Here is a 24,720-nt window from a genome sequence, read left to right as displayed (position 1 = left end):
AAAGGAAAAATAAAAGTCACATGATAATCTCAATAGATACAAAAAAACATTTTACAAAATTCAACATCATTCATGATAAAAATGCTCCTCATCAAAGTTGGTATACAGGAAACATATCTCAACATAGTAAAGGCCATTTATGACAAACCCACAGCTAACATCATACTCAATGGTGAAAAGCTGAAAGCTTTTTTTTTCTCTAAAATCAGGAACAAGACAAGGATTTCCACCCTCACCACTTCTATTTACCATAATATAGGAAGTCCTAGCCACAGCAATCAAAAAGAAAAAGAAATAAAAGGCATCCAAATTGGAAGGAAAGAAGTATAGCAGCTACTATTTGCAGATGACATGATACTACACATACAAAACCATAAAAGTCTCTTCCAAAAATATTAGAACTAATAAATGAATTCATTAAAGCTGTAGGACACAAGATTCTGTTGCTTTTCTATACACTAATAATGAGCTATCAGAAAGAGAAAGCAAGAAAACAATCCTGTTTAAAATCACATCAAAATGAATAAAACTTCTAGGAATAAACTTAACCAAGGAAGTGAAAGACCTATACACTAAAACCTATAAAATATTAACAAAGGAAATTAAAGATAATACAAAAAAAGGAAATATATCTCATGTTCTTGAATTGGAAGAATTAATAGTGCTAAAATGTCCATGCTACTCACAATCTACAGATGTGATGTAATTCCTATCAAAACACCTCTGACAGTTTTCACGGAACCAGACTAAATAATTCTAAAATTTATATGGAACCACGAAAGACCTGAATTGCCAAAGTAACCTCGAGGGAAAAGAACAAAGCTGGAGGTGTCACACTCCCTGACTTCAGACCACACTACAATGTTGGAAGTAGGCAGTTAAGGGGGTGGCCACCTGGAAGGAATAAAAATGAAATGAAAAAGAGGCCAGACACAGGCAGAGAAGCATATCTGAGAGCAAGACAGAGGGCAACTTGCAAGGCATTTACAACATAGAATTTCTATATGGGATCAACTAGGGTCCAGCAGCAAAGAATGCAAGAGTGTGGGACCATCCTGATCCAACCAAACAAACTTCTGTTAGAGGCAATGACTAGCTCATTCACCAATAAATGTTCTTTCAGAGATCTAGAGTAACTTTAAAAAAAGGCCCTGGGAGTTTCATCTGCATCTTAAGATTGTTCAGACATGCACTTAATGTGACTATAAAGGAGAAATCTAAGATTACATTAAACTAATAATTATTTGTTTGTGTTTGGGGAGATATTATTAGGAATATTAGGAAATCCTATATGGAATATACATCTTAGAGGGGATTTTTATAAACGCCAGTTCTTTTGAGATGTTTCGTGTGAACTTCTATGAACATGCTCAGTTGCCTGAAATATTCTACTTTTCACCAAGATGGCAGGTTCTGGGCTTCCACCCAGTTCCTGTGCTCATTTCTCCACCAGATTCCCCATTGCTGCCTCTCCTTTCTCACACTTCACCCCTTAATTCCCTCACATCTTTTCTTGTAGGTTTTGTTTCCAGTGCTTTCCCATGTGTTCAACTACAACTTCTTTCGCAGCTGGCCACAATTCCAGTCACCTCTTCTTTCATCCAGTATCTACTTTGTTCCAAATTTTCATGCTGTTGCACCCTCCATGCATCTGGAAACTCTATTCTGTTGTCTACTGAATATAGTTCTCTGTGCTATACAGTAGGTCCTTGCTGTTTATCTATTCTGTACATAGTAGTTTGTGTCTGCTAATCCCAAACTCCCAATGAGACTGCTCACTTCTTAAATTTGCTTCTCTTTCAAGTAACTTAAAAAGCAGAATAAATCACTGAGTATATTTGGAAATACTCACTTGTAAATGTGGGTAACATTAGTAATACCTGAGCTAAATACTTCCCTCTCTAAATATAGCATTTGTGAAAGAGTAGTAGTAATCATGACAACCCTTGCCTAACATCGTCTACAAAATGTTATAAGGTTCTTTAGTTTCTGGTGCTGTGTCACTCTTTACAGAAGATTAAATAAAAGCAATATAAAATTATCTGGACTATACATATTTATAAATGGAGCAAATTTACATAATACAGTGGTTGAACTTTACAATTTGAATACATTCCTCCATAATTGTCATGAGGAATACATAAGGTTAATTTATTCTTTAATCCACTGTCTTCTGAAATGTAGGCTTCGCTAGACTACAATTTCAATTTGAAGCATTATTAGCTTTAAGGAGCCTCATTTGAGCATTTTTCATGTTAGCTGCTCTGACAAAGACTCTCATAATTATCTTACAAGCCAAATTAAGAAATGTGGGTGGCAAGGAGGTAGCGTTCAGATGTATTTGTCCACGACTTGACTGTCACGCCACATCAATATCAATGGTAGACAAGATGGGAGCTTTGCTGTGCAGAAGCTTGTAAGTTTCATTAGGTCCCATTTGTTTATTCTTGCTTTTATTTCTTCTAGGAGAAAATTTTTGAGATGTAACATGGATACTCCTGGAGAATGTCATTCTAAGTGAAGTAAGCCAGAAAGAGAAAGAAAAATACCATATGAGATCGCTCATATGTGGAATCTAAAAAACAAAAACAAAAACAAACAAACAAAAACAAAGCATAAATAAAGGACAGAAATAGACTCACAGACAGAGAATACAGACTTGTGGTTACCAGGGGGGTGGAGGGTGGGAAGGGATAGACTGGGATTTCAAAATTGTAGAATAGACTACACTGTATAGCACAGGGAAATATACACAAAATGTTATGATAACTCACAGAGAAAAAAATGTGACAATGAGTGTGTATATGTCCATGAATAACTGAAAAATTGTGCTGAACACTGGAATTTGACACAACATTGTAAAATGATTATAAATCAATAAAAAATGTTTAAAAAAAAAAAGATAGGAGCTTTGCTGCTGTTTACATAGAGCTGTCAGGCCCTGTTCTGTTCAGGATTTATTAATGATTTGAATGAAGCCTCAGAGGGTAGGCTTATCAAAATTTAAGGTGATATAAAGTTAGGAGCTAACTGGGGAAAAAAACCCCAATAGAATGGTATTAGAAACAAATCCAGAAGATGTTTAACAATGACAAGGATCAGTTCCTCCTCTGTGATTCAAAAAGGCACCTGTACAATTGCAGAGTGGGTGATGATCTGGCTTGGAAGATGTTTTAATTAAAATAAAGGAGGAGGAACATTGAATTGACCACATGTCAGTACAAGCCAAAAGTACAGTTTCATCCTATACTTAAAAATATATTAAGAGAGTAGATCTCATGTTAAATGGTCTTAATACATAATTGAAAAGAAAATGCTCTGTCACGGGAAGAATTTAGACACACTGCCTAACTTCACCCAGCTTCATAATTTCCATCTCAAACCACATACAGAGTGGGGAGGTTATAGCTCAGTGGTAGAGTACATTCCACTAAAAAAAAATGATGAAACCATCTAGGGAGTTTAAGGGTATTTCTGGAATTGAAATTAAAAACTTGTTTACTATGATCATTATAATTATTATTTTTCTACTTTACTGAGTTAAAATTGTATATGTTTAAGGTATACAACTTGATCTTATATACATTGTGAAATAGTCACCAAAATCAAGCTAATTAACACATCTATCACCTCACACATGTGTGGTGAAAATACTTAAGATCTACCCTTGTAGCCAGTTTCGAGTTTGCAACACAATGTTAATTATAGTCTCATTGTTTTACATTAGATCCTCAGAACTTACTCATCTTGTATAACTAAAACTTTGTACCCTTTGGCCAACATTTCCCTTACTTCTCTCTCCCCCCAGCCTCTGGTAACCACCACTCCACTCTCTGTTTCTATGAATTTTACATTTTTAGATTCCACATATAACTGAGAATATGCAGCATTTGTCTTTCTGTGTCTGGCTTACTTCATTTAGCATAATGTCTTCCAGATTCATCCATATTATCACAAATGGTAAGATTTCCTTCTTTACTAAGGGTGAATAATGTTCCATTTGTGTGTGTGTGTGTGTGTGTGTGTGTGTGTGAGTGCATGTGTGTGTAATCACATTTTCTTTATCCATTCATCTGTCAATAGATGTTTAAGTTGTTTCTATATCATGGGAGTATGCATTATCTCTTTGAAATACTAATTTCACTCCTTTAGATAAATCCCCAGAAGTGAGATTGCTGGGTCATAAGGTAGTTCTATTGCTACTTTTCTTGGAGGAACTTCCAGTCTTTCTCCATAGTGGTTGCACCAACTTGCATTCCCACCAACAGTGCACACAGGTTCCCTTTTTCCCACATCCTTGCCTTGTAATCTCTTGTCTTTCTCATAAAATGTAGCCATTTTAGCAGGTGTGAGGTTATATATCACTATGGTTTTGATTTTCATTTCCTTGAGGATTAGCTACACTGAGCATCTTTTCATATACCTGTTGACCATTTTTATGTCTTTTGAGAAATGTCTATTCAAGTCCTTTGCTCATTTTAAAATTAAATTATTGTATTTTTGTTGTTGTTGTTGTTGTTGTTGTTATTGAGTTGCATGTTTATATATTTTGGATATTAACTAGGGAGTATAATTTACCACTCAGTTTCCAGTAAGGGGTAGTTACTAGAAGGAAAATGCTCCCTGGATGCTAAAGTCAGAAATTAATTCAGAAACATGGTCCTGGATACAAGGGACATCTTGGCCACTACTATGAGAAAAAAGGAAAAGAAGCTTGGAAATTAACAAGATCATTTCATTTGGTCCTCTGCCCTCAATGGGTTAAATGCTTAAGGTAGCCTCAAAGCACAAAGTAATTTTCTATTTCTTTCCTGAGACTATTTGGTCAGGTGGATTAACGAACTCTTTGATAGAGTGGGGCTAGAGACATAGAGGGGAAACTACAATCATATACGTTGGTGTTGAGAGTAGAACCCAAATACGATTTTGTAAATAATTTTAAAATACCAGCACAGTTCCACTTACTAGCAATGTGTTCTATCCAAGTTGCTGAACAACCTCAGTTTCTCTGTGAGGAATAGAGTAGAACCAAACTCACAGAGCCATTGTGGGAAATAAATGAAATAACAAATATGAACCATTTAGCACATTGTAAATAGCCCATAGATATTAGCCATTATTCACCAAATTTTTCCTTTTATTTTCTTAGCCGTCAAAATGTATTAAACCCTTTTGGGTTCACTGAAAAAGACCTTGGGAATTAAAACTGGGCATAGAATTTTTTTAACTGAGCAAACTTAGACTTTTTTTATTCAGTCCATTTTTTCCCAAATCGAATGTTAATTGTAACACCAAAAAATTAAAAACAGAGCTGTCCTAGTGGAAGGAGTTAGGAAAAACAAAGTGTGACACCATTCACAGAAGCATTGATTCAGTCTTAGACTTCAATAGAAGCATGTGGTCTATGGTACAGGGCATACGTGGCACATTCAACTCTGCCCTAAATACCACCGCACTCATTCTATTCCACTCCTGACACCTCCAGAAGGCCTGTAAGTGTTTTCTGAGAAAGACTATCAGCCTATTAGGCAGTCAGGAATCCAGATATGAGAAAGAGCTAAGAAAATTAGGATTTTACTAACCTGATACAAGATTTCTTGGTAAAATATCCCATTGATCCTCAAATATTAGAACTCTAATATATTTGAGGCAACAGCCTTATTTACCAGAGAGTAGAACTGGGAAGAATAAGTAAAAATGACTAACAAAGAGATACAGGGTTAATATCCTGGGACAGTAAAAGAGAACACGAGATCAGAAGCCCCAATTTCCAGTCTTGGCTTGACTTTTTATTAGTTCTATGACTTTAGGCAAGTCACCAACACTCTGTGAGTCACACTATTCTCATTTATAAGGTAACAAATGTTAATACTACTACTCATGTGAGATAGCACATGTGAAATGTTTCAAGAGTTTAACGTGATTTGAAATGATTAATAATGATTAGCCACAAAAATGGGGGGGGAGGCCACTGCAGAAAGTGATCATGCAGAGCTGACCAACTGTCACCTCAAGGGTTCCTTCTACTGGGAGTCAGTAAGACTAATCTCACTAGAAGGTGATGGCTACACTCCCACGGTAAGTACAATTGATTCATGTCCTCCATGTTTTATCTCAAAGGTGGTAAAAGTGACTAAAAAGTCACTACCGTCAATAATTTAATTTGGCTAAAGAATGTAGCTGTTATCCACAGTCTTCACAGGATTCATCAACAAGCTAGAACTCCATAAAGATGCTCATCAAACTTAACTCTGCAAAGATCAGCTTAACTCAAAAGCTCCAAAATCCGCAACCACTGTGCTCCAGATCAAATTACGGTTAATTCATTTCACCCAAACTATATCTCTACATTTGTGCTGCCAATCTGGAAAACACATAGAGTCTTTTGGACTCTAAAAAGCCCTGTCAAAATCTCAAATCTCAAATTTCAGACTTCAGATAGTTGATACTCTCCTTACACCCATCTGCTTGCTGTATTTTGGTCTTATTTTTCTAAGTGTTCAGAAATAAGTAACCCCTGAGCTAGCAACACTTGCCAGTTGCTCTGAGTTTACTTACCCTCTGACCCTCTTTTCCAGGTGGACCTTGGGGGCCTTGTATCCCCATGGAACCCTATGAGAGAAAAAAGACAACTATTAATAGATTGTTTCAAGTACAGCTGCCTCTCAAAGAGTGCTGTGAAAATGAATGCCTACTTTAGTGATTATACGAAACTTTTAAAGTCTTTTGAGCTCTTCTGAGGTTAGACTATGTAATATATTAATGATGATGAATTATCGCTCTTTGACTGGTTTATCTTTGTAGTTAATACCAAAAGAGAGAAGAAAAAATAAAGCAATTCCAAACCAGGTGTGAGGCCCAGTGTTTATTCCCAGTGAAGACTTCCATATGATTGGAACCACATTTTATCAAACTGCCTTCAATGAATGGTAATCAAATTTATAAGCAGAAAAAAAATGCCTCTTCATAAACTCTATACACGCAACAACATTTTTGGTTGGGAGTAGGTTTGCAAATTTACTCTAAGAAAACACATGGTCATGACATTGGCTTCAACATGTGTCTATTCATAACATTTCATTTTTCTTTTTTCTTTCTTTTTTTGTTGATTTAATTTTTTATTGACATATAGTCAGTTTACAGTGTTGTGTTAATATCTGGTGTACAGCACAATGTTTCAGTCATACATATACACATATATTCTTTTTCATATTCTTTTACATTGTAGGTTACTATAAGATACTGAATATGGTTCCCTGTGCTAGACAGTATAAACTTGTTTATCTATTTTATATATAGTAGTTAGTATCTGCAAATCTCGAACTCCCATTTTATCCCTTCCCATTCCCCTTCACCCTGGTAACCCTAAGTTTGTTTTCTATGTCTGTGAGTCTGTTTCTGTTTTGTAAATAAGTTCATTTGTGTTTTTTTTTAAGATTCCACATATAAGTGATATTATATGGTATTTTTCTTTCTTTCTGGTTTACTTCACTTAGAATGATGATCTCCCGGTCCACCCGTGTTGCTGCAAATAGCATTATTTTATTCTTTTTTTATGTCTGAGTAGTGTTCCATTGTATATATAGACCATAACTTCTTTATCCATTCTTCTGTTGCTGGACATTTAGGTTGTTTCTATGCATGTTTAATTTTTAGTATCATAGACATTATTTAACACTTTCCCATAACACTATCAAGTGGTAGGAAAAAAAATAAGTACTTTTTTTACCAATTATGCAAAAGGCCCAGGAAATCCCAGGTGCTGTTAACATGGAAGTCAAGTCTACTAATTCTCACAGATAGTTACGACTACACAGGAATTCTCACTCAGCATGAAAATCAAAATGATGATACTTCTGGGTTTATTTTTCCTTTTGTTCCTTATTTTTTTTAAGGAGTGGTCATTTATTGAATTTATTTAATCATTTGATGGGAAAGACCTTAGGTAAAAAATTGGAGACCCTACATTTACCTATTAAAAGAATCTGTTGCTAAGCATCAGACACTGCTGGTTTTTAGTCTTCACCATTTGTTGTTCATCATTACTTCTCTGAAAGCTTCTTCTTAGTCTCTCCTCCTGCTTCCTCCTTCTCTAGTCAACTTTCAATGGGGGGGGGTGGGTGTTGGCTAGATCCGTTTTCTTCCCAGTCCTCATTCCCCCACCATCATCTCATAGACTGTGGGCTTTGGATTCTCTAGGCCAATGATTCCAAGATTCGCAGCCCAGTTGATTCTTTGAGCTGTGGATCCACACATCCAACTGCCTTGCTGATACACCCACTTCATCTCCCACCGGCATTTGAATTTAGCACACCAGACACCACCTTTAGAACCCTCCCACTACTACTGGGTCCTCTTCCAGCACTCCCCAACTCAGTAAACCACACAGCATTCGGCTAGTGCTCCTGCTGGAAACCTAGAACTCATCCTCCATACTGTCTCACTTCTCCTTCACATCTAGTCACCACGTCCAGTGGACGTATCTCCAAAATAGATTTCCCTCCATTCCTTCTGCTCCATCATCCCTTCTTGTTTGTCCATCTCTGAGAACTTCCTAGTTGACACTGGACACGGACCCCTCCATCCTCCACATCACAGCCAAATTGATCTCAAGAAAACCTACCCTGACCTTCCCTGATTTTCCACGTGAAGAGGTGAATGCCTTGTTTCATCAGTCTCAGGGTGCCGTGGACTCGTCCTTTAAAGGACTTACCATAAGTCTGTTCAAATAATTACTCAGGCAATGATTCACCAGGCTCTAAGTACAACAGGTAGAATCTGAGTCTTATTCAACATCAGGTGCCTAATAGTGTCTGAGTGAAAAAAAAATCATAATGGGAAATCAATCCACAGTAACAAAAGCATTTGGGTAAAGCCAGTATTTTTCAAAGGGTTTTATAAATATGTGTGAGTAACTTATCATATATTAAATGTTTTAAATACTTTGGAATAAAGTGAGAAATCTAGTAATACAGATTCAAACACCTCCATTCCAGGAGAAACATTCTTTTGTTACCTAACTTAAAAAACTAGGATTCATTTATATAAAGTGACCTTTTCTTTAAAGGTTATGGCTGCCTTTAAAGTAAAACATTAGATGTGCTTGTGATGACCGATAATTATTATGTATATATTCATTTTTTGTTTTTCATAGAAACTAAATTTTCACAAATATCGTAACACGTATTTTCACCATTGAATTTTATTTTGAATAGAAAAAAGCTATAGACACATTTTAATTTTTCATTCAGATTGCTTTCCTTTGATTAAAATTATCATAATTTAGTATAAATTACTGTAACTAACTTTGAAAAAGCATTAGTACAAAAAAATTCTACATGTATCATCAACCCTCAGTGTTCCCCAAATTTTTCTGAGTTTTCTCCACAGAATGCTCATAAAATGTATGTATTTATTACTTTCATTTCTTTTATCTATTTTTGGAACAATTTAATGCTCTAGGGCCATGTAGAACCTATGTTTTATTGATTTAGGAAGAAAGCCAGGGACTGAAAAAAGTGACCATTTATGTTTGATTTTACAAAATACACCTGTCAAATGATATAAAACCAAGGAGAGTTGGCTAATTAGGTCAACTTCAGGGTGGTAAGTTCCTAACATGTATAAGAAAAATGAATTTTGAAATCCAAATGTACTAAGTATTAGCTACAGCATAATTTCAGGGAGTTGTAGTTTTAAGATTGACACAATCTTGGCTCTAGATTAAAATCTTCCCCTTTACCCTCAGGAAACTATAATCATTTCATGAATAGTCAAACTTATATATAACATTTTTGATTTTCATCCAGTGTTGAAGGTTCTTTCAGTGTTTTTAAACTTGAGTTACTAAAATACACCCCCCCCCCCCACCAAATATCCATCTAGGGAGTACAATAAATTCTGAGCCACATATAATCAAAATTCCATTCCCTTTACTAGTTGGAGAAATTATTTAGCAAAAGCCAACATAAGACAAAAATATTAAACTTGATTTGGAATAGATTCAATGGATTCAAAAATATTTATAAGAACCTTTTGTGTGGAAAGTCCACATGGTAACATATAGTACATTCACACACATTAAGCCCACATTAAACCCATCCAGTGCCTCCTGGATGGTCATGATTCAAAGTCTGAGACTCAGTGCAGAATTTGATGAAAAAGTGGGATTATTCTTCATCTTGAATGGATTATTCACTATTTGAATTATCCATGAGCAAGTTTTAATCCTAGCTACGCTGCATTAATATTCAGAATATTTTTGAGCTGTCTTTACTGAATATTATTAGCTGACATTTACAAAGAAAAATAATACTGATATTGTCATTAGTAAAACGCAGGTCAACCAACTGTAGAAAAATCTTTTTTTTTCCCAAAATAAAAAAAATTTAAATTTGAGGATGGTTTATTATTTACAACTATCCAGCTCATTACTCCTCCCATTTAGTAAAGTCAAACAATGGATTTACTTAACACTTACCATGAAAGTTATAGATGTACCTAAGATCATGCTTACTTAAACTTGGGTCAAGAGCTCAGCATTTGTCTCAGAACCCTTCCCACAATTCTTTCTCAATTTGATCTTGTAAATGCCATTATGTGTGTACTTTTCTTATCCTTTGAGTTGACTGTGAGTTCTAGAGGACAGAGCATCATTTTTTCCTATCATTTACCATACTTATAGAAGAGATTCAATAAATACTTACAAAATTGGATCACAAGGAAGAAAACACTGGCGTAGACTAATACTGAGAAGTGGGGGTAGGAAACAGGTTTCTGGTCTACATATAATCATATTTATTTTCAAAACTTGGACTTGGACTTAAGTACCACATTGGAGGGCTTTTAGTCTTGTCTGTATTTCTCATCTAAAGTGATCATTCCATTCTCTGACAACTAAAACTGCCTTACAGTTCTTTTAAGAATTAAACATTTACCACTTCTCACATCATCTCTATTATGGATCTTATTTAAATCTTTGATCCCTATTTGATGTTTTACAGGTTTATACCATTTTTTCTCATTAGAGAATCTTATCTTAAATCTTTGTGCGGGTGGCATATTTGTATAATTGGTGTGGTTTTTTCTTCTTTGATTTAATTTGGTAAAGAATAATGCCTATCCATTTTTTCTATGTTTAACATCTACTCACTCTGCTATGAAAATAACTTTAAATTGGATTATTCCTAAAACTTCACAAACATAATGGTTTATTGCTTTCCTAAGAGAGAAACTTAAGAATGTATTTAAAAGACTTATGATGTATATATCTGCAAACGTCTATATAGGCATTCATTCTTTTTTTGTTTTAGCAGAATTCTAACATTAAAAATGTTAACAACAACCAAAAAGGAATTAATAAGTCTGTTACCTCTTTTAGCTAAGATAAAACTATGCAAAAAATAGTCCCAGCCAGCAAAACCATTTTAAGTCCCAGTGGATAGCTATTATAGTGTGTCACATTTCACAAAGCTCTCTCTGGATGTTCTGCTGATTATTTAAGACAGGCAAAAGCTTATCATCATGGAAGCCCATGCAAATATTTAACTGAGAAATTACTTACAATTAACTGGATCAGAGCAGAATTCTGAAGTGTTTAACAAATACAGCAGATGTTTGGTAGAGTTAATAGGGGAGATTAATTGTATTTGAACACATTTTTGTTTGTGAAATGAAGGCAAGATATATTCATAAACTTCTCAATCAAAGAAAAGAACTGAAGTAAGAAATGGAAGTTTCATTTTAAAGTATTCTTTATAATCTGTTGCCAGGAATGTTGCAGAACATATGATACCTAAAACACACTTCAACAAAAACGTTATGCAAGTAAGTGTATTTTAAGTGTTATTATTATTGCTTTAGAATATGCTTTATAGACTTGAAACATAAGATTAAGCAGAATCTGCATAAATTCTTAGAATACCACTACGCATTTTCTGGCTTTCAAATATAGGGGATAAAATTTAGATGGAAAACCAAGTTTATATGTCTTTATAGAAAATTCAATGTTTTTAATATGAGAACAATGGGAACACATTTTTAAAGTTGGAAACATTAGAACAAAACACAAAAAGCAAATAAGGAAAAATATAACAGACATGTAGTCCAGTCATGGGAAGTGATTTTCTTATTAGTTCTGAGAAGTGGCATTTAAGAAGGTTTGTGATGATAAATGAAAGGAGTGACCAGTTTTATGTTATTTCACAGAATTATCAGGGCACAAGAAAGAATTTCCATAGGGTGGGTAACTATTTGCAAAAGAATTCTATGTTATATATAAAAAGACTATTATTTTATCACAAACAGTTATCAGTAAATAAAAATAAGTAGACATTTTTGAAATAAAGAACAATAGCTTCTCTTTCATACACTAAAAAACAAACAGAAAAACCCTTAAAACCTTTCTAGTAACACTGACAAGGGAAGAAGGGTTGTTACCAGAAAGAAAACTCTGAAATATTTGTATGGACAGAAATATTTCAATAATTCTCTGTTACAGTAAACAGATTCCATAATTGGATGGACAATTTTTTAAATTTTCTATTTTTTATTGAAGTGTAGTCGATTTGCAATGTTAGTTTCATGTGTACAGCAAAGAGATTCAGTTATACATATACATACATATATATTCAGATTCTTTTCCATTATAGCTCATTACAAGAAATTGAATATAGCTCCCTGTGCGCTACAATAGGTCTTTGTTTATCTATTTTATATATAGTAGTGTGTGCCTGTTAATCCCAGACTCCTAATCTGTTCCTTCCCTCTTTCCTCCCAGGTAACCACAGGTTGTTTTCTATGTCCATGAGTCTATTTCCGGTTTGTAAATAAAATTTGTATCATCTTTTTTTTAGATTCTACCTGTAAGTGACATCACATGATATTTGTCTTTGTCTGGCTTACTTCACTTAATATGACAATCTCTATGTCCTAGATGGACAATTGTATCTTACTTTCAACAATTTAAAAATAGAGGTCATTCATAGTGCTTTCAAAACTTAACAATTTCATTCAAAATCTCTGGCAGCATTTTAGATGTGGGACATAATGAATCAGGATCATTCCTTGTGGTTGCAGGGATACTTTTTAATAATAATCTTTTTCTATGTTTTTCCGAACTCAGAAATCACATTCCTTTTTTCTTACATGTGCTCTGAAATAGCATATCTCCAGTCACTCTTTTTTTTTGGAGGGGGGGTGGATTAGGTTGGTTTGTTTGTTTGTTTATTTAATGGAGGTACTGGGGATTGAACCCAGGACCTCGTGCATGCTAAGCATGTACTCTACCACTGAGCTACATCCTGCCCCTTAAGTCACTATTGATTTAACCAATAAAACTAGAAATATTATACATTAAATAATAGAACATATAGTCTGTGAATCTGGAACACTATATGGGACATCTGGACTCCCCATAAACTTTCCTCCAACTATGACTTCTGCCCCTATTAGGAGGCATTCCACTTCAAAATTTATACATAGTCTCAGTCTCTCTCCCCTTTGCTATTATCTAGCAAAATGGATTGCATTTAGAAGGTGCTGAATGGATGAATGACTGCTAAGTTTTTCATTCTTTAGACTTCTCTTGGTATTTCTGCTGTACTGAGAATATTAATTGCGAAAGCTACAGAAATTCCAATTTAGAAACTTATATTCTTCATCCATGAATCCCACTTGATACCAGAATAATCCAAGTTATTTCAAATTCTTATGTGGTAAGACTGCAAAATAAATGCTATACTTCTATTTGGAGGAGTTTGCCTTTCGTTAGAAGAAGAAATATGAGCTTCTTTCTTCAATTTACCTCACACTGATAGGGTTTGAGGACTGACTTTTTGAGAAAACAACATGAATTGAGGAGATTAAAGTATCTATGCAAACCACTAATTAGTAAAAAACAGACCTCATCAAGTTATTTTAAAAGCTTATATCACCTAAAATAATGTAGTTTCCTATTTGGCAAATATTCTTGATTCACTTTCATTTATCTGTCATAAGTAATTTCATATTTAGGTAATTTCATATTTGTAATTATTCTTGACTATGAATAATTAACTTAATAATAACCTAACTTAATAAATGAAATAGTTTAATAAGGCTACCCTGATAAGTAAAAACCTGGTAGGCCATGTTCTGTCAAATCTATTTGTATCACCTGTCTCAATAATTTATGTGAGGAAGAATGTGATTGATTCATTTTTAATGATTAGTCTGATCATAACTACAATCTATATTTTTGGGTTGGCTTTGTCATAGGTCAGTGGCCATGTGAAGATACGGTTCCACTGCAGAAAGAGGGGTAATCTATATATAGGTTGCTTTTATACATCTTCCAATTTCTTCTGAAGAATGGACAACATGATCAAAACCTAATTCCAAACTGAGGATCATCAATAATGTTTGCATTTGGGCTAGACTGAAGGAAACAATCTAGTATATTAGGGTTAAAATAGAAATTGGTACAGAGATATTCATACACCACATGAAAGACCTAGGTATTTAATCAGATAACTGTGAAGATGGTTTGTACAATATCAGGCTAAGTAACTTGGAATTAAGTAACTTTCAGTAAAAACCAACTTTCAAGGGGAAAATGTTCCATACTGTATTAAAAACTTTTTTTAAATATTACAAATACATATTGAAGACATTTCACTTCTTAACTTCTTTCTACTGGCCTTCCCCTTTCTGTTAGAGGCATCCATTTTCCTCGGGAAGATTAAGATAGTAACAGCATGAGTGTAAAGACAATGGAAGGGTCGATTTTCAACTTCTGATATCCAAGGAAGGATTGTTGAGTTCAGACAGACAGTGGGCTGGAAGTTTGGCTCTATTAACAGAAGAGTGTTTCTAAACATCAAGTACCTCATCACCATGTATCAAGAGATATCCCCATAGATCAGAAAGTTTAACCATGAATCACTTGGCACAGAGAAGGGAGCAGGTGCAAGAGAAGTTCTACCTAACCAGAAAGGAAATGGAAAGATGTCCTTCCTTCCCTTCTATTTCCTTGAATGAAGAGTTTCAGGAGAAGAATGATGAATTAATCAGATGTGAGTATCCTTGCTTTCCCTCTTCTTAGGAAACCAGGAAGGAAAAAGAATTCATAGTTAGATTTCTCAGCAGTGATGCTGATGCTAAAAGACAATGCAGCAAAACCTTAATAATTCTGACGAAAGTAATTTTCAATCTTGAATTCTATACCAAGAGAAACTACCAATCAAATGTGAGAGTAGAATAAAAGCATTTTAGACATGTAAGCCCTTAGGAAATTTACCTCCTTTTCACATTTTCTTAATGATTTGCTTGAAGATGTGATCACACAGATGAAAAAACGAAACCAAGAAAGGAGATGACAAAAAAAAAAAAAAAAAAAGAAGCAGCACTGGAGTCAATGCAGAGTAAAGAATAAAGGGAGTCACAGAATGAGAATTTTGTAGTTGGCCTAGAAAACAACTAGCCAAGGATGGAGTGAGAGGTCTGAATGGGCCTCCCCCTGAATAAGAGACTCAGTTAGAGAATCTGAAAACTATAGAAGATAATTACAAGGAAAACAGAAAGACAACTAGAAACACCAGAAAACAAAGCAAAACAAAACAAACAACAATAACAAAACTATTCGAGAAAGGACAGTACACTACTTGGCTGTGCAAATACCAATATTTATAGTCATAAAAATGTGAGCATTTCATATTTTTAAAATAAGAATAATACTATAACTCCATTAGCCATTCACCAGGGGTTGGGCATCAAGATTGTTTCCATTCTTGGCAAGAATATACAATGGAATAGACAGTCTCTTCAGCACATGGTGTTGGGAAAACTGGACAGCAGCATGTAAAGCAATGAAGCTAGAACACTCCCTTACAGCACACACAAAAATAAACTCAAAATGGATCAAAGACTTAAACACAAGACAAGATACAATAAACCTCCTAGAAAAAAATATAGGCAAAACATTATCTCACATACATCTCAAAAATGTTCTCCTAGGGCAGTCTACCCAAGCAATAGAAATAAAACCAAGAATAAAGAAGTGGGATCTAATTAAAATCACAAGCTTCTGCACAGCAAAGGAAACCATAAATAAAACAAAACAATAACTTACAGAATGAGAGAAAATTTTTGCAAATGAAACCAACAAAGGCTTGATCTCCAGAATATATAAGCAGCTCATAAGACTTAATAAGAAAAAAAAAATAACCCAAACTAAAAATGGGCAAAAGACCTAAACAAGCAATTCTCCAAGGAAGACATACAAATGATCAATAGGCACATGAAAAAATGCTCAATATCACTCATTATCAGAGAAATGCAAGTCAAAACTACTATGAGGTATCACCTCACACCAGTCAGAATGGCCATCATTCAAAAGTCCACAAATGACAAATGCTGGAAAGGCTGTGGAGAAAAGGGAACCCTCCTTCACTGCTGGTGGAAATGCAGTTTGGTGCAGCCACTGTGGAAAGCAGTATGGAGATTCCTCAAAAGACTAGGAATAGACTTACCATATGACCCAGGAATCCTGCTCCTGTGCATATATCCAGAAGGAACCCTACTTCAAAATGACACCTGCACCCCAATGTTCATAGCAGCACTATTTAAGATAGCCAAGACATGGAAACAGCCTAAATGTCCATCAGCAGATGACTGGATAGAGAAGATGTGATATATTTATACAATGAAATACTATTCAGCCATAAAAACCGACAACGTAACGCCATTTGCAGCAATATGGATGTTCCTGGATAATGTCATTCTAAGTGAAGTTAGCCAGAAAGAGAAAGAAAAATACCATATGAGATCACTCATATGTGGAATCTAAAAAAAACCAACATAAATACAAAACAGAAACAGACTCATAGACATAGAAAATAAACTTGTGGTTGCCAAGGGGGTGGAGGGTGGGAAGGGACAGACTGGGATTTCAAAATGTAGAATAAATAAACAAGATTATACTGTATAGCACAAGGAAATATATACAAGATCTTGTGGTAGCTTACAGCGAAAAAAATGTGACAATGAATACATGTATGTTCATGTATAACTGAAAAATTGTGCTCTACACTGAAATTTGACACAACGTTGTAAAATGACTATTACTCAATAAAAAAATGTTTAAAAAAAAGATTGTTTCCATTCTTTACTATTTCAAACAAAGCTGAAATAAACAGCCTTGTATGTGCATCATTTCATAAATGAGTGAGACCATCTGTAGCTACATTTTCTGGTTCAAAGCAAAAGTAAAATTTTAATGGACAGTATTAAATTGGCCTCCACAGAGATTGTATCTAGGCACACTTCCCTCAGAATGTATGCGTGTGCTTTTCTACATTTTGGTCCATGTACTGTACTATCAATCTTTGAGATTTCTGCCAATCTTTTTTCTTTTTAATTGTGGTAAGCATTTTTAACAGGAGGTTGACCCTGTTAACAAAATTTTAAGTACACAGTAGACTGTATTGTTAACAGTAGGCATAAAGTTGTACAGAAGATCTTTGGAATTTCTTAGTCTTGTGTAGGAGAAACTTTATGCCCATTGAACAGAAGCTCCCTAATTTCCTTTCCCCCCATCTCCTGGCAACTACCATTCTACTTCTTGTTTCTATGTTTGACTATTTTAGATTCCTCATACAAGTGGAATCATGCAACATTTGTCCTTCTGTGACTGACTTATCTCACTTAATGACCCTCAGGTTCATTTATGGGGTTGCATAGAGCAGGGGTTCCCCGCCTTTTAAGGCTGAATACTATTCCACCATACACATACACCATATGTTTTAAATCCATCTATCCATCAGTGGACATTTAGGTGGTTTCCATATCTTGGCTATTTTGTCACAGGCATATAAAAAGATCCTCAGCATTACTAATCATCAGGGAAATGGGAGTCAAAACCACAATAAAATAAAACTTCACACCTGTTAAAATGGCTACTGTTAAAAAAAAAAGAATAATAACAAGTGTTGACAAAAATGTGGAAAAAATTGGAAACTTGTGCACTGTTGGTGGGAATGTAAAATGGTGTGGCCACTATGAAAGACAGTTTAAAGGTTGCTGGAAAAATTAAAAATAGAACTACCATATGATCCAGAAATCCTACTTCTGGGCATATATACAAAAGAATGGAGAGCACTGACAATCTTGCAAGTGAAAACTTGTATCTCAGAGCCATTTTAATTTACACTTCTTTTACTATAAGTGAATTTATTTGTATTTATAATAGGTTTAAGAGCTATCTTGTTCTTTCTTCTCTACAGACTCTGCTCACGTCCTTTTTTTAAAAGCCATCCCTTTGTTGTTAGATTCAACTTGTGCTTATTGGTGGCAGAACCAAGGAGATATCCTTTACAAATTAAACACGCCTTGTTAATTTGGCAGAACATTTGAAAAAAACATGCCAGGGTGGCTGCTTAAATATGGAATTCTTAATTCATAATTCACAAAATCAGTGCTAACTCCCTATGAATTAAGAATTAACTTTATGCTGCACTTTGATAATTTGCACACTAATGGGTAAGGTAGTTGCTCTTTCTGTTTATTGGCTTTTTATGAATGATAATTGAGAAAATGTGTGCTAGCAGTTTCTATACTGACGTAAGAGATCAATCTTTGAAAATATTAAAAATCATGAGATTTAGTTAAATACATTTGAGAGCTAACTCCAGTTTTGTGGCAATTATATTGCAGTTCAAATCAGCCTATATATAAATATTGCTTTAAACATAACCTTTTAGAAATGAGGTCAAACACCCTACGTAATCATATTTATTTTATAAGCTGAATAGATTAAGGCTTTGTCAGTGTAACTCCAACCCAGTGCAAATAGCATCAATGAGATTAGTCAAGATGTGTCACACAGACCCCCCGGGTGTTGCTCTCGGGCCACTTTTCAATCTGCTGGGTTAGTAACATGACACGTCCTCCAAATAACCAGATTGCGATGCTATCCAAGCCAGGAACATACCCCTTAATTTCCAAGCTACCAACCAAACACTGGAAAGTTGCATGAAAGTAAATTACAATTAATGTTTTCTTAATATTTCAGTGAGATGGGGCATTCAGAAAGTTATTGCCAAGCTCCTGGAAAAGTAACTTGTGTGTCAAATGAACAAATCAAGATAATTTGAGAGTCAATGTACTAATATACAATGATAACAAGCAAACAAACAATAGTGAGTAAAAGGACAATGTAAACACTATAGAAAAAGACTCCCCTGTGTGCACAGAAGCAAGAAGCTGAAGCTCCAGTGTGACATTTCACCATCCTTTTAACAAACCCTTTGATGACCTCCACACACTCACCATCATAAATTAGGGACAGGATAGAGAATTCTCATTTATTGAGCACCTGCTATTGTGTCAGGAATTCCATTAGTCACTTTAAGGTATTGTTTTTAATTGTAACAACTCTAAGAAAGGTAATTTTCCCTTTTATAGATGAGAAAACAAATTTTCTAGAGATAACAGTGCAAATAAGTGAGGGACCTGGGCTCTACACTCAAGTATGTCTCAGCCCAAAACTCAATTCTACTTCAAATATATTCTTTTTCCAAAGAATTACTTGGAGCATAAGATTTATTTGAATGTCCATCATCTTCATCCATGAATGGGGTTCCAAGTCAATTATATCATATTTAAGACTATTGACATTTTTGATATATAAAGATATTAAAATTTCCAGAATTTATTATATTGGGAAACTGAGAGTAGTTGTGAAATAGAATAGTATTCTAAAAAAAAAAAAAAAAAAAAAAAAAGGAATGAAAAACCAACAGCATAGACTGCAGGGAAGTTCAGAATGGCAAAGTCCCAGAAGGCATCGGAGGATTAGAATTGGTTAGAAGCTGAAGGAGGCAGCAGTACAGTTAGCAGTGATGTAGTAAATAAAAGAGCAGTCATTTGCCAGGATTTGTTTTAAAAGGGATACAATGTACAATAGCTAGTTTTTGGAGACAATTTTCCATAAACCTTTTACATTTTTGCTTGTATTCTGAGTGAGGCACTAACAGCTCTATGTTCTGAACCATCTTTTCACCCTTCAGGTGGTGGCTTAACCAGAACTAGAGAATTCAAATTTAATTTCTGCCACCTAGATGCCCTAGTTGGCTTAATGTGATCCTAGATCAAAAACATACTGGCCACTTGATGGGGTACACTGATCACTCAGCACCCTTCTGGCAGCCCCCCTGGCTAAAGTGAGAGACAGAATGTGTCTCTGTAAGTCTTATTAAAGATGTGTATGCCCTTGTTGTTATACCTGGATTGATGCTTCAGGTCAGGGGAAAGGTCAATTCAGAAACTCAAGGAGAAAACCACCTGGTTTCCTAAGACAGACTTGGATGATTTAGGGGAATTGTTCAGTGTATTGGGTGTGGGATTCTGGGGAACATGGTTGAGATCAGTACTAGAAGTTGGCTTCATCTAATTGCTTAGAGTCTTATTAATTATAATCTTTGTTAAATGCTCTGTGAGGCATATTGAACACTTTTGGTCCCAGCCTCTTTTGGTAAGGTTAATTCAAGTGGCTGAATGAATGGCACACTCATAGAAAAATCTGCCAGAAGCCCAGACGGTAGAGAATAGAGAGGTGGACATTCCTGGGAGACAATGGGTCTTTCCATGAGTCTTTCATGTTTCTAAATGTCTTGTTGGGGAGGTACTAATTCCCCTTCCATTCTGAACTATCTTTTTAAGGATGTTTATATAGAAAAGCAAAGGGTGCATTTACTTACTGATGAGAATATTAAAGACAATGTCTTCCTCTGGGGCAAAGGGCCCATTTCCTGGGAATCCATTATAAAGCATCTGGGTTCCCTAAGACTGAGTTTGTCAGTTGTGACACAAGCCCACTGCACGTACAGCGACTCCTCCTGAGGCTTGGCTGCAAGGACAACCCAGCAAACACGAAGTTCATGCTGCCTGCTGCAATGAGTAATAACTCCTTTGTCTCTGACCCAGGAGTCTCATGTCTTTTGCCAGGATCCAAGAAACTGTGGTAAGTTAAATTGTTACCTCCCAAGTAGGGTCAGGTTAAGTCAAACTCTTTCTCTATATTGATACATCTGACTCAACTAAACTGTTCTTTACATTTAGTCTCCACTCTTTTAAAATAATGTGACAAAACAGGGTTTAAAGGAAAAACATTATGAAAAGGATAGATATTAGATTATATGTAGCTAAACAAATTGGAATCCCTCAGGAAATGTAAAAGAGGAAATAATAGAATTTTAGAGTTGGAAATGACCTTTAAAATCCCTAAATAGTGGTGACATGCTCAAGTTAAAAAAATAATAATAAATAAAAACAGTTGCACCTTTCGGGATGGATTAAGGTTTCTAGGCCTCACATCCAATGTTTATTTCTCAAAAGATGACTTCAGTAACGGGTTAAAACATAGAGCTTCTGTTCACATCTGCGGTATATTAAACAGAAGGTGGGATTCTTCAATTAAAGAGAGAATTCCAGTTGCCCACAAATAATATGATTGTCAAACTGATAAAAAAAAATCAGGAAAAATAAGTGGCATCAGGGCTGCCAGTGCTGAAAAATTTCACCATGGGAGAAGGTGACTCCTGCCCTAAATGAATTAGCTTTTGCTGCAAAGAGGGATTCTGTTCTCCATTATGATGTTCAAGTCAGTGATTTTATATTTTCCTATAGGTACTTGAACTATAGGATTCAGAGATATTTTATTTTGATGAAATGTTTGTCAGTGAACAATATCCGTTTCCTCTAGCTATGAAGAAGTATTTATTGGGTACCTATGACGCACCAAGGACTTTTAGTCTCTGGGCATACAGCTGTGCAAATGCTAGACATGGTTGCTGTCCACATGGAGGTTATACTAGAGGTAAAAAAGAAAACAGTCCCTTTTACATTTAACAGTTTTCTCAAGATGAAAGAATTCTACTCATAAAGATGGTTACACAAAAGTTCCCTCTAAACATTTCTCGGCAATTACTTCATAAATGCCCCTTTCCCCTTGATACTCATTCTTATTGACATGTTTGCCACTGAAGAGTAGGAGAATAATGGTAAGGATGCCTGCGAAAAGTTAGACAGTATTTACTAGGAGTTATTCAAAAGATTTTATATATACTAATTAATTTAATCATCCCTACAACACTATGCAATAAGAAATATTATCATCCCATTTTATAGATGATGAAACTCAGGCACAAAAATGTCAGGTAACATGGTCAGGTTCAAAGCCATGCAGTCTGGATCCAGGGTTTGCATACCTCCTAAGCTACAATGCATGAACTTTTGGTTTGCTAAAACCAATGGAACGGTCAATTAAAATGAATATAATTCCAATCCCTTTAGAGAGCAATCATTTTTAAATTCCATTTTATAAATCAATACAAAGTTTTCACTAAAAAAATATTTTAAATGCTTAGAGTAGAACTGAGTTAAACTAATTTCTGTGTAGATTCATGACTTCAGTACATACTTTTCTGCATATAATTTTTCGAAAGGCTTATCCATTTTATAATTTTCTAATCACATTTGAGATACACTTTAATGTATTTTTGTTTTAGATTGCTGAATATCTCAACTTGAAATAAAACAGCTCTTTCATAAAAGCTCCAAGTTGCCAATGTATAGTGCTTTTAGGAAATGAAGTTTTATGATTGAGTTTTAAAATGCATAATTTAGAATTTTGATGAAAATAATTTAAAGTGTCTTTTGAAACAGAAGTAAGCTACAAACAGAAAGGCAGAAGGAGCTGGTCTCAAATCACTCATCTAATGAAAAACATATAAATCACCTCCTTGTCAAATAAGCTGATGATAGGTTTTTCCAAACATAAATCTCTGAGGCTAAACATAAATCTTTCTAGGGCCTGAAGCATCAATTCTCTCATATTTCTGCACAGAGTCAATAAAAATAGCTTCATAGTATAGAAACACCCTCTATTTTAATCAACTAATTCATTTGTGTAAGTCTTTTGCCCACAAGTTTTAAAAAAGGATTGATTTTTAAAAAAATATTTCAACTGCCTTCTTTCTACTGGCCTACTGGTACCCGAAAAATCCCAGTATTGAGCTGAATCACCAGTTTCAGAAAGTCAACAATCAATTAAGCATGAATTATGCAACATTTTTAGACTGATAGTGTTAATTTAAATTCAGGCAATTCCCAGAAAGGCCATATAAATGATAGATATTGATACACAAGGAATTTAAAATAATCTTAAATTGTATTGCCTATTAATCACTAGGCTATAGTACATATTTTTATATGTACATATAAATAGAGGTACATATAAATATATATAATTCATATATACTGTAGAACGTGTATATTCTGGTAAGAACAGAAAGGAAAGAGAAATTATGTTCTATGGACATTTTCTACTTCATTCACCTAAAAAGAAATAGTTATAGTTCTTCAGGAATTTTAGTAAGAAAGTATTATTTAGTAGTTGAGTCTGTGACTTAAATGTATTTAGAGTAAGTAACTTTAAATTATAGCAAATGAGAATTCTAGCAAAAAAGTGATTTTCTCCGAAATAATGCTTTTCTATAGCGCAACATAACTCCACTTGTATAAATACTTGTTGACTATTTATATACTAATTGTAAATGACCAGTTTAAAAAAAAAGATCAGTTTTAACCAACTGGTTGCTTTTTTTTTTTTTTTTTTTAACCAAATAGGTCCCACGAAGGCAGTGACAATGAGTGTTTATTTCTGTGTCCCCAGGACCTAGCACAATATCCAACACAGAGTTAGCCTTCAAATAAGAGGGTAGGTATAAGGTAGGTATAAGGGACCGTATCATCTATTGAACTGATTTTGCGAATTTAGAAAAAAGAATTCTTTCAAAGCTTCCCTTAAGTGAATACTACATGATCTCTTGTGCATTAGGGCCATCTGTTAACTTGCGTGTCATTTGATTTATAAATGACCAGCTGAGATTGTCTCTCCATTACTTATGGTATTTAAGGTCGTTTTCACAGCATAAATCTATGCCCCTCTCTGTGCCTAAAACTCACATGAGCTGGATTTATCTGGGCCCCAGGAGCTGCATTTGAAGCATCATTTAGTAAGCATGCCTAAAACACTTCTGCTGTTGATTGACTTAACCTTTGGCTTCTATGTAAAGATGTGGTGCCATCTGGGTGAGAATTTAATAACTCCCCAAAGGGACATGGCCAGAAACACACAGCATTATTCTGGGAACTAGAATTAGTGGGTATAGTAATGAACCAGCACTGTTCTGCCTTCCTTCACCTGTTGCTTCTGACCTGACATGTCAAGACCAGAAGGGAAAAGAGGGAGGAGGCCTTGGCCAACTGTCTCATGTCAGTAACAGTCCCTGCCTTCCTCCTGAAGCTTCGGTCAGGGATTTTAGTAAAACTCTACTTTAAAAACAGTAGTATATCAATGGCCAAGACATGGAAACAGCCTAAGTGTCATCGAAAGATGACTGGATAAAGAAGCTGTGGTATATTTATCCAATGGAATACAAATTTGCCATAAAAATGATAAAACAATGCCATTTGCAGCAACATGGGTGGCCCTGGAGGATGTCATTCTAAATGAAGTAAGCCAGAAAGAGAAAGAAAAATACCATATGTATCACTCATATGTGGAATCTTAAAAAAAAACCCAACAAACTAATGAACTTATATGTAAAACAGAAACAGACTCACAGACATAGAATACAGACTTGTGGTTGCCAGAGGGGGGCGGGTGGGAAGGGAGAAACT

The 24,720-nt window shown here is 34.9% G+C and overlaps 1 protein-coding gene across 5 annotated transcripts in view; it reads right to left on the bottom strand.

Annotated features, from left to right (window-relative positions):
* COL19A1 (collagen type XIX alpha 1 chain) overlaps window positions 1-24,720 on the bottom strand; it is a 319,412-nt gene that overhangs the window by 149,931 nt on the left and 144,761 nt on the right. For all 5 annotated transcript variants that reach the window (XM_010975277.3, XM_031455936.2, XM_031455935.2 and 2 more), the window contains one exon: window positions 6,559-6,612. In XM_010975277.3, coding sequence (XP_010973579.3) covers window positions 6,559-6,612 — 54 coding nt within the window. The remainder of the gene's footprint in view (window positions 1-6,558; window positions 6,613-24,720) is intronic.

This window comes from Camelus dromedarius, chromosome 6 (genome assembly GCF_036321535.1).
Source record: "Camelus dromedarius isolate mCamDro1 chromosome 6, mCamDro1.pat, whole genome shotgun sequence".
NCBI classification, from domain to species: Eukaryota; Metazoa; Chordata; class Mammalia; order Artiodactyla; family Camelidae; genus Camelus; species Camelus dromedarius.
This window is presented reverse-complemented; position numbering and strand designations above follow the sequence as displayed.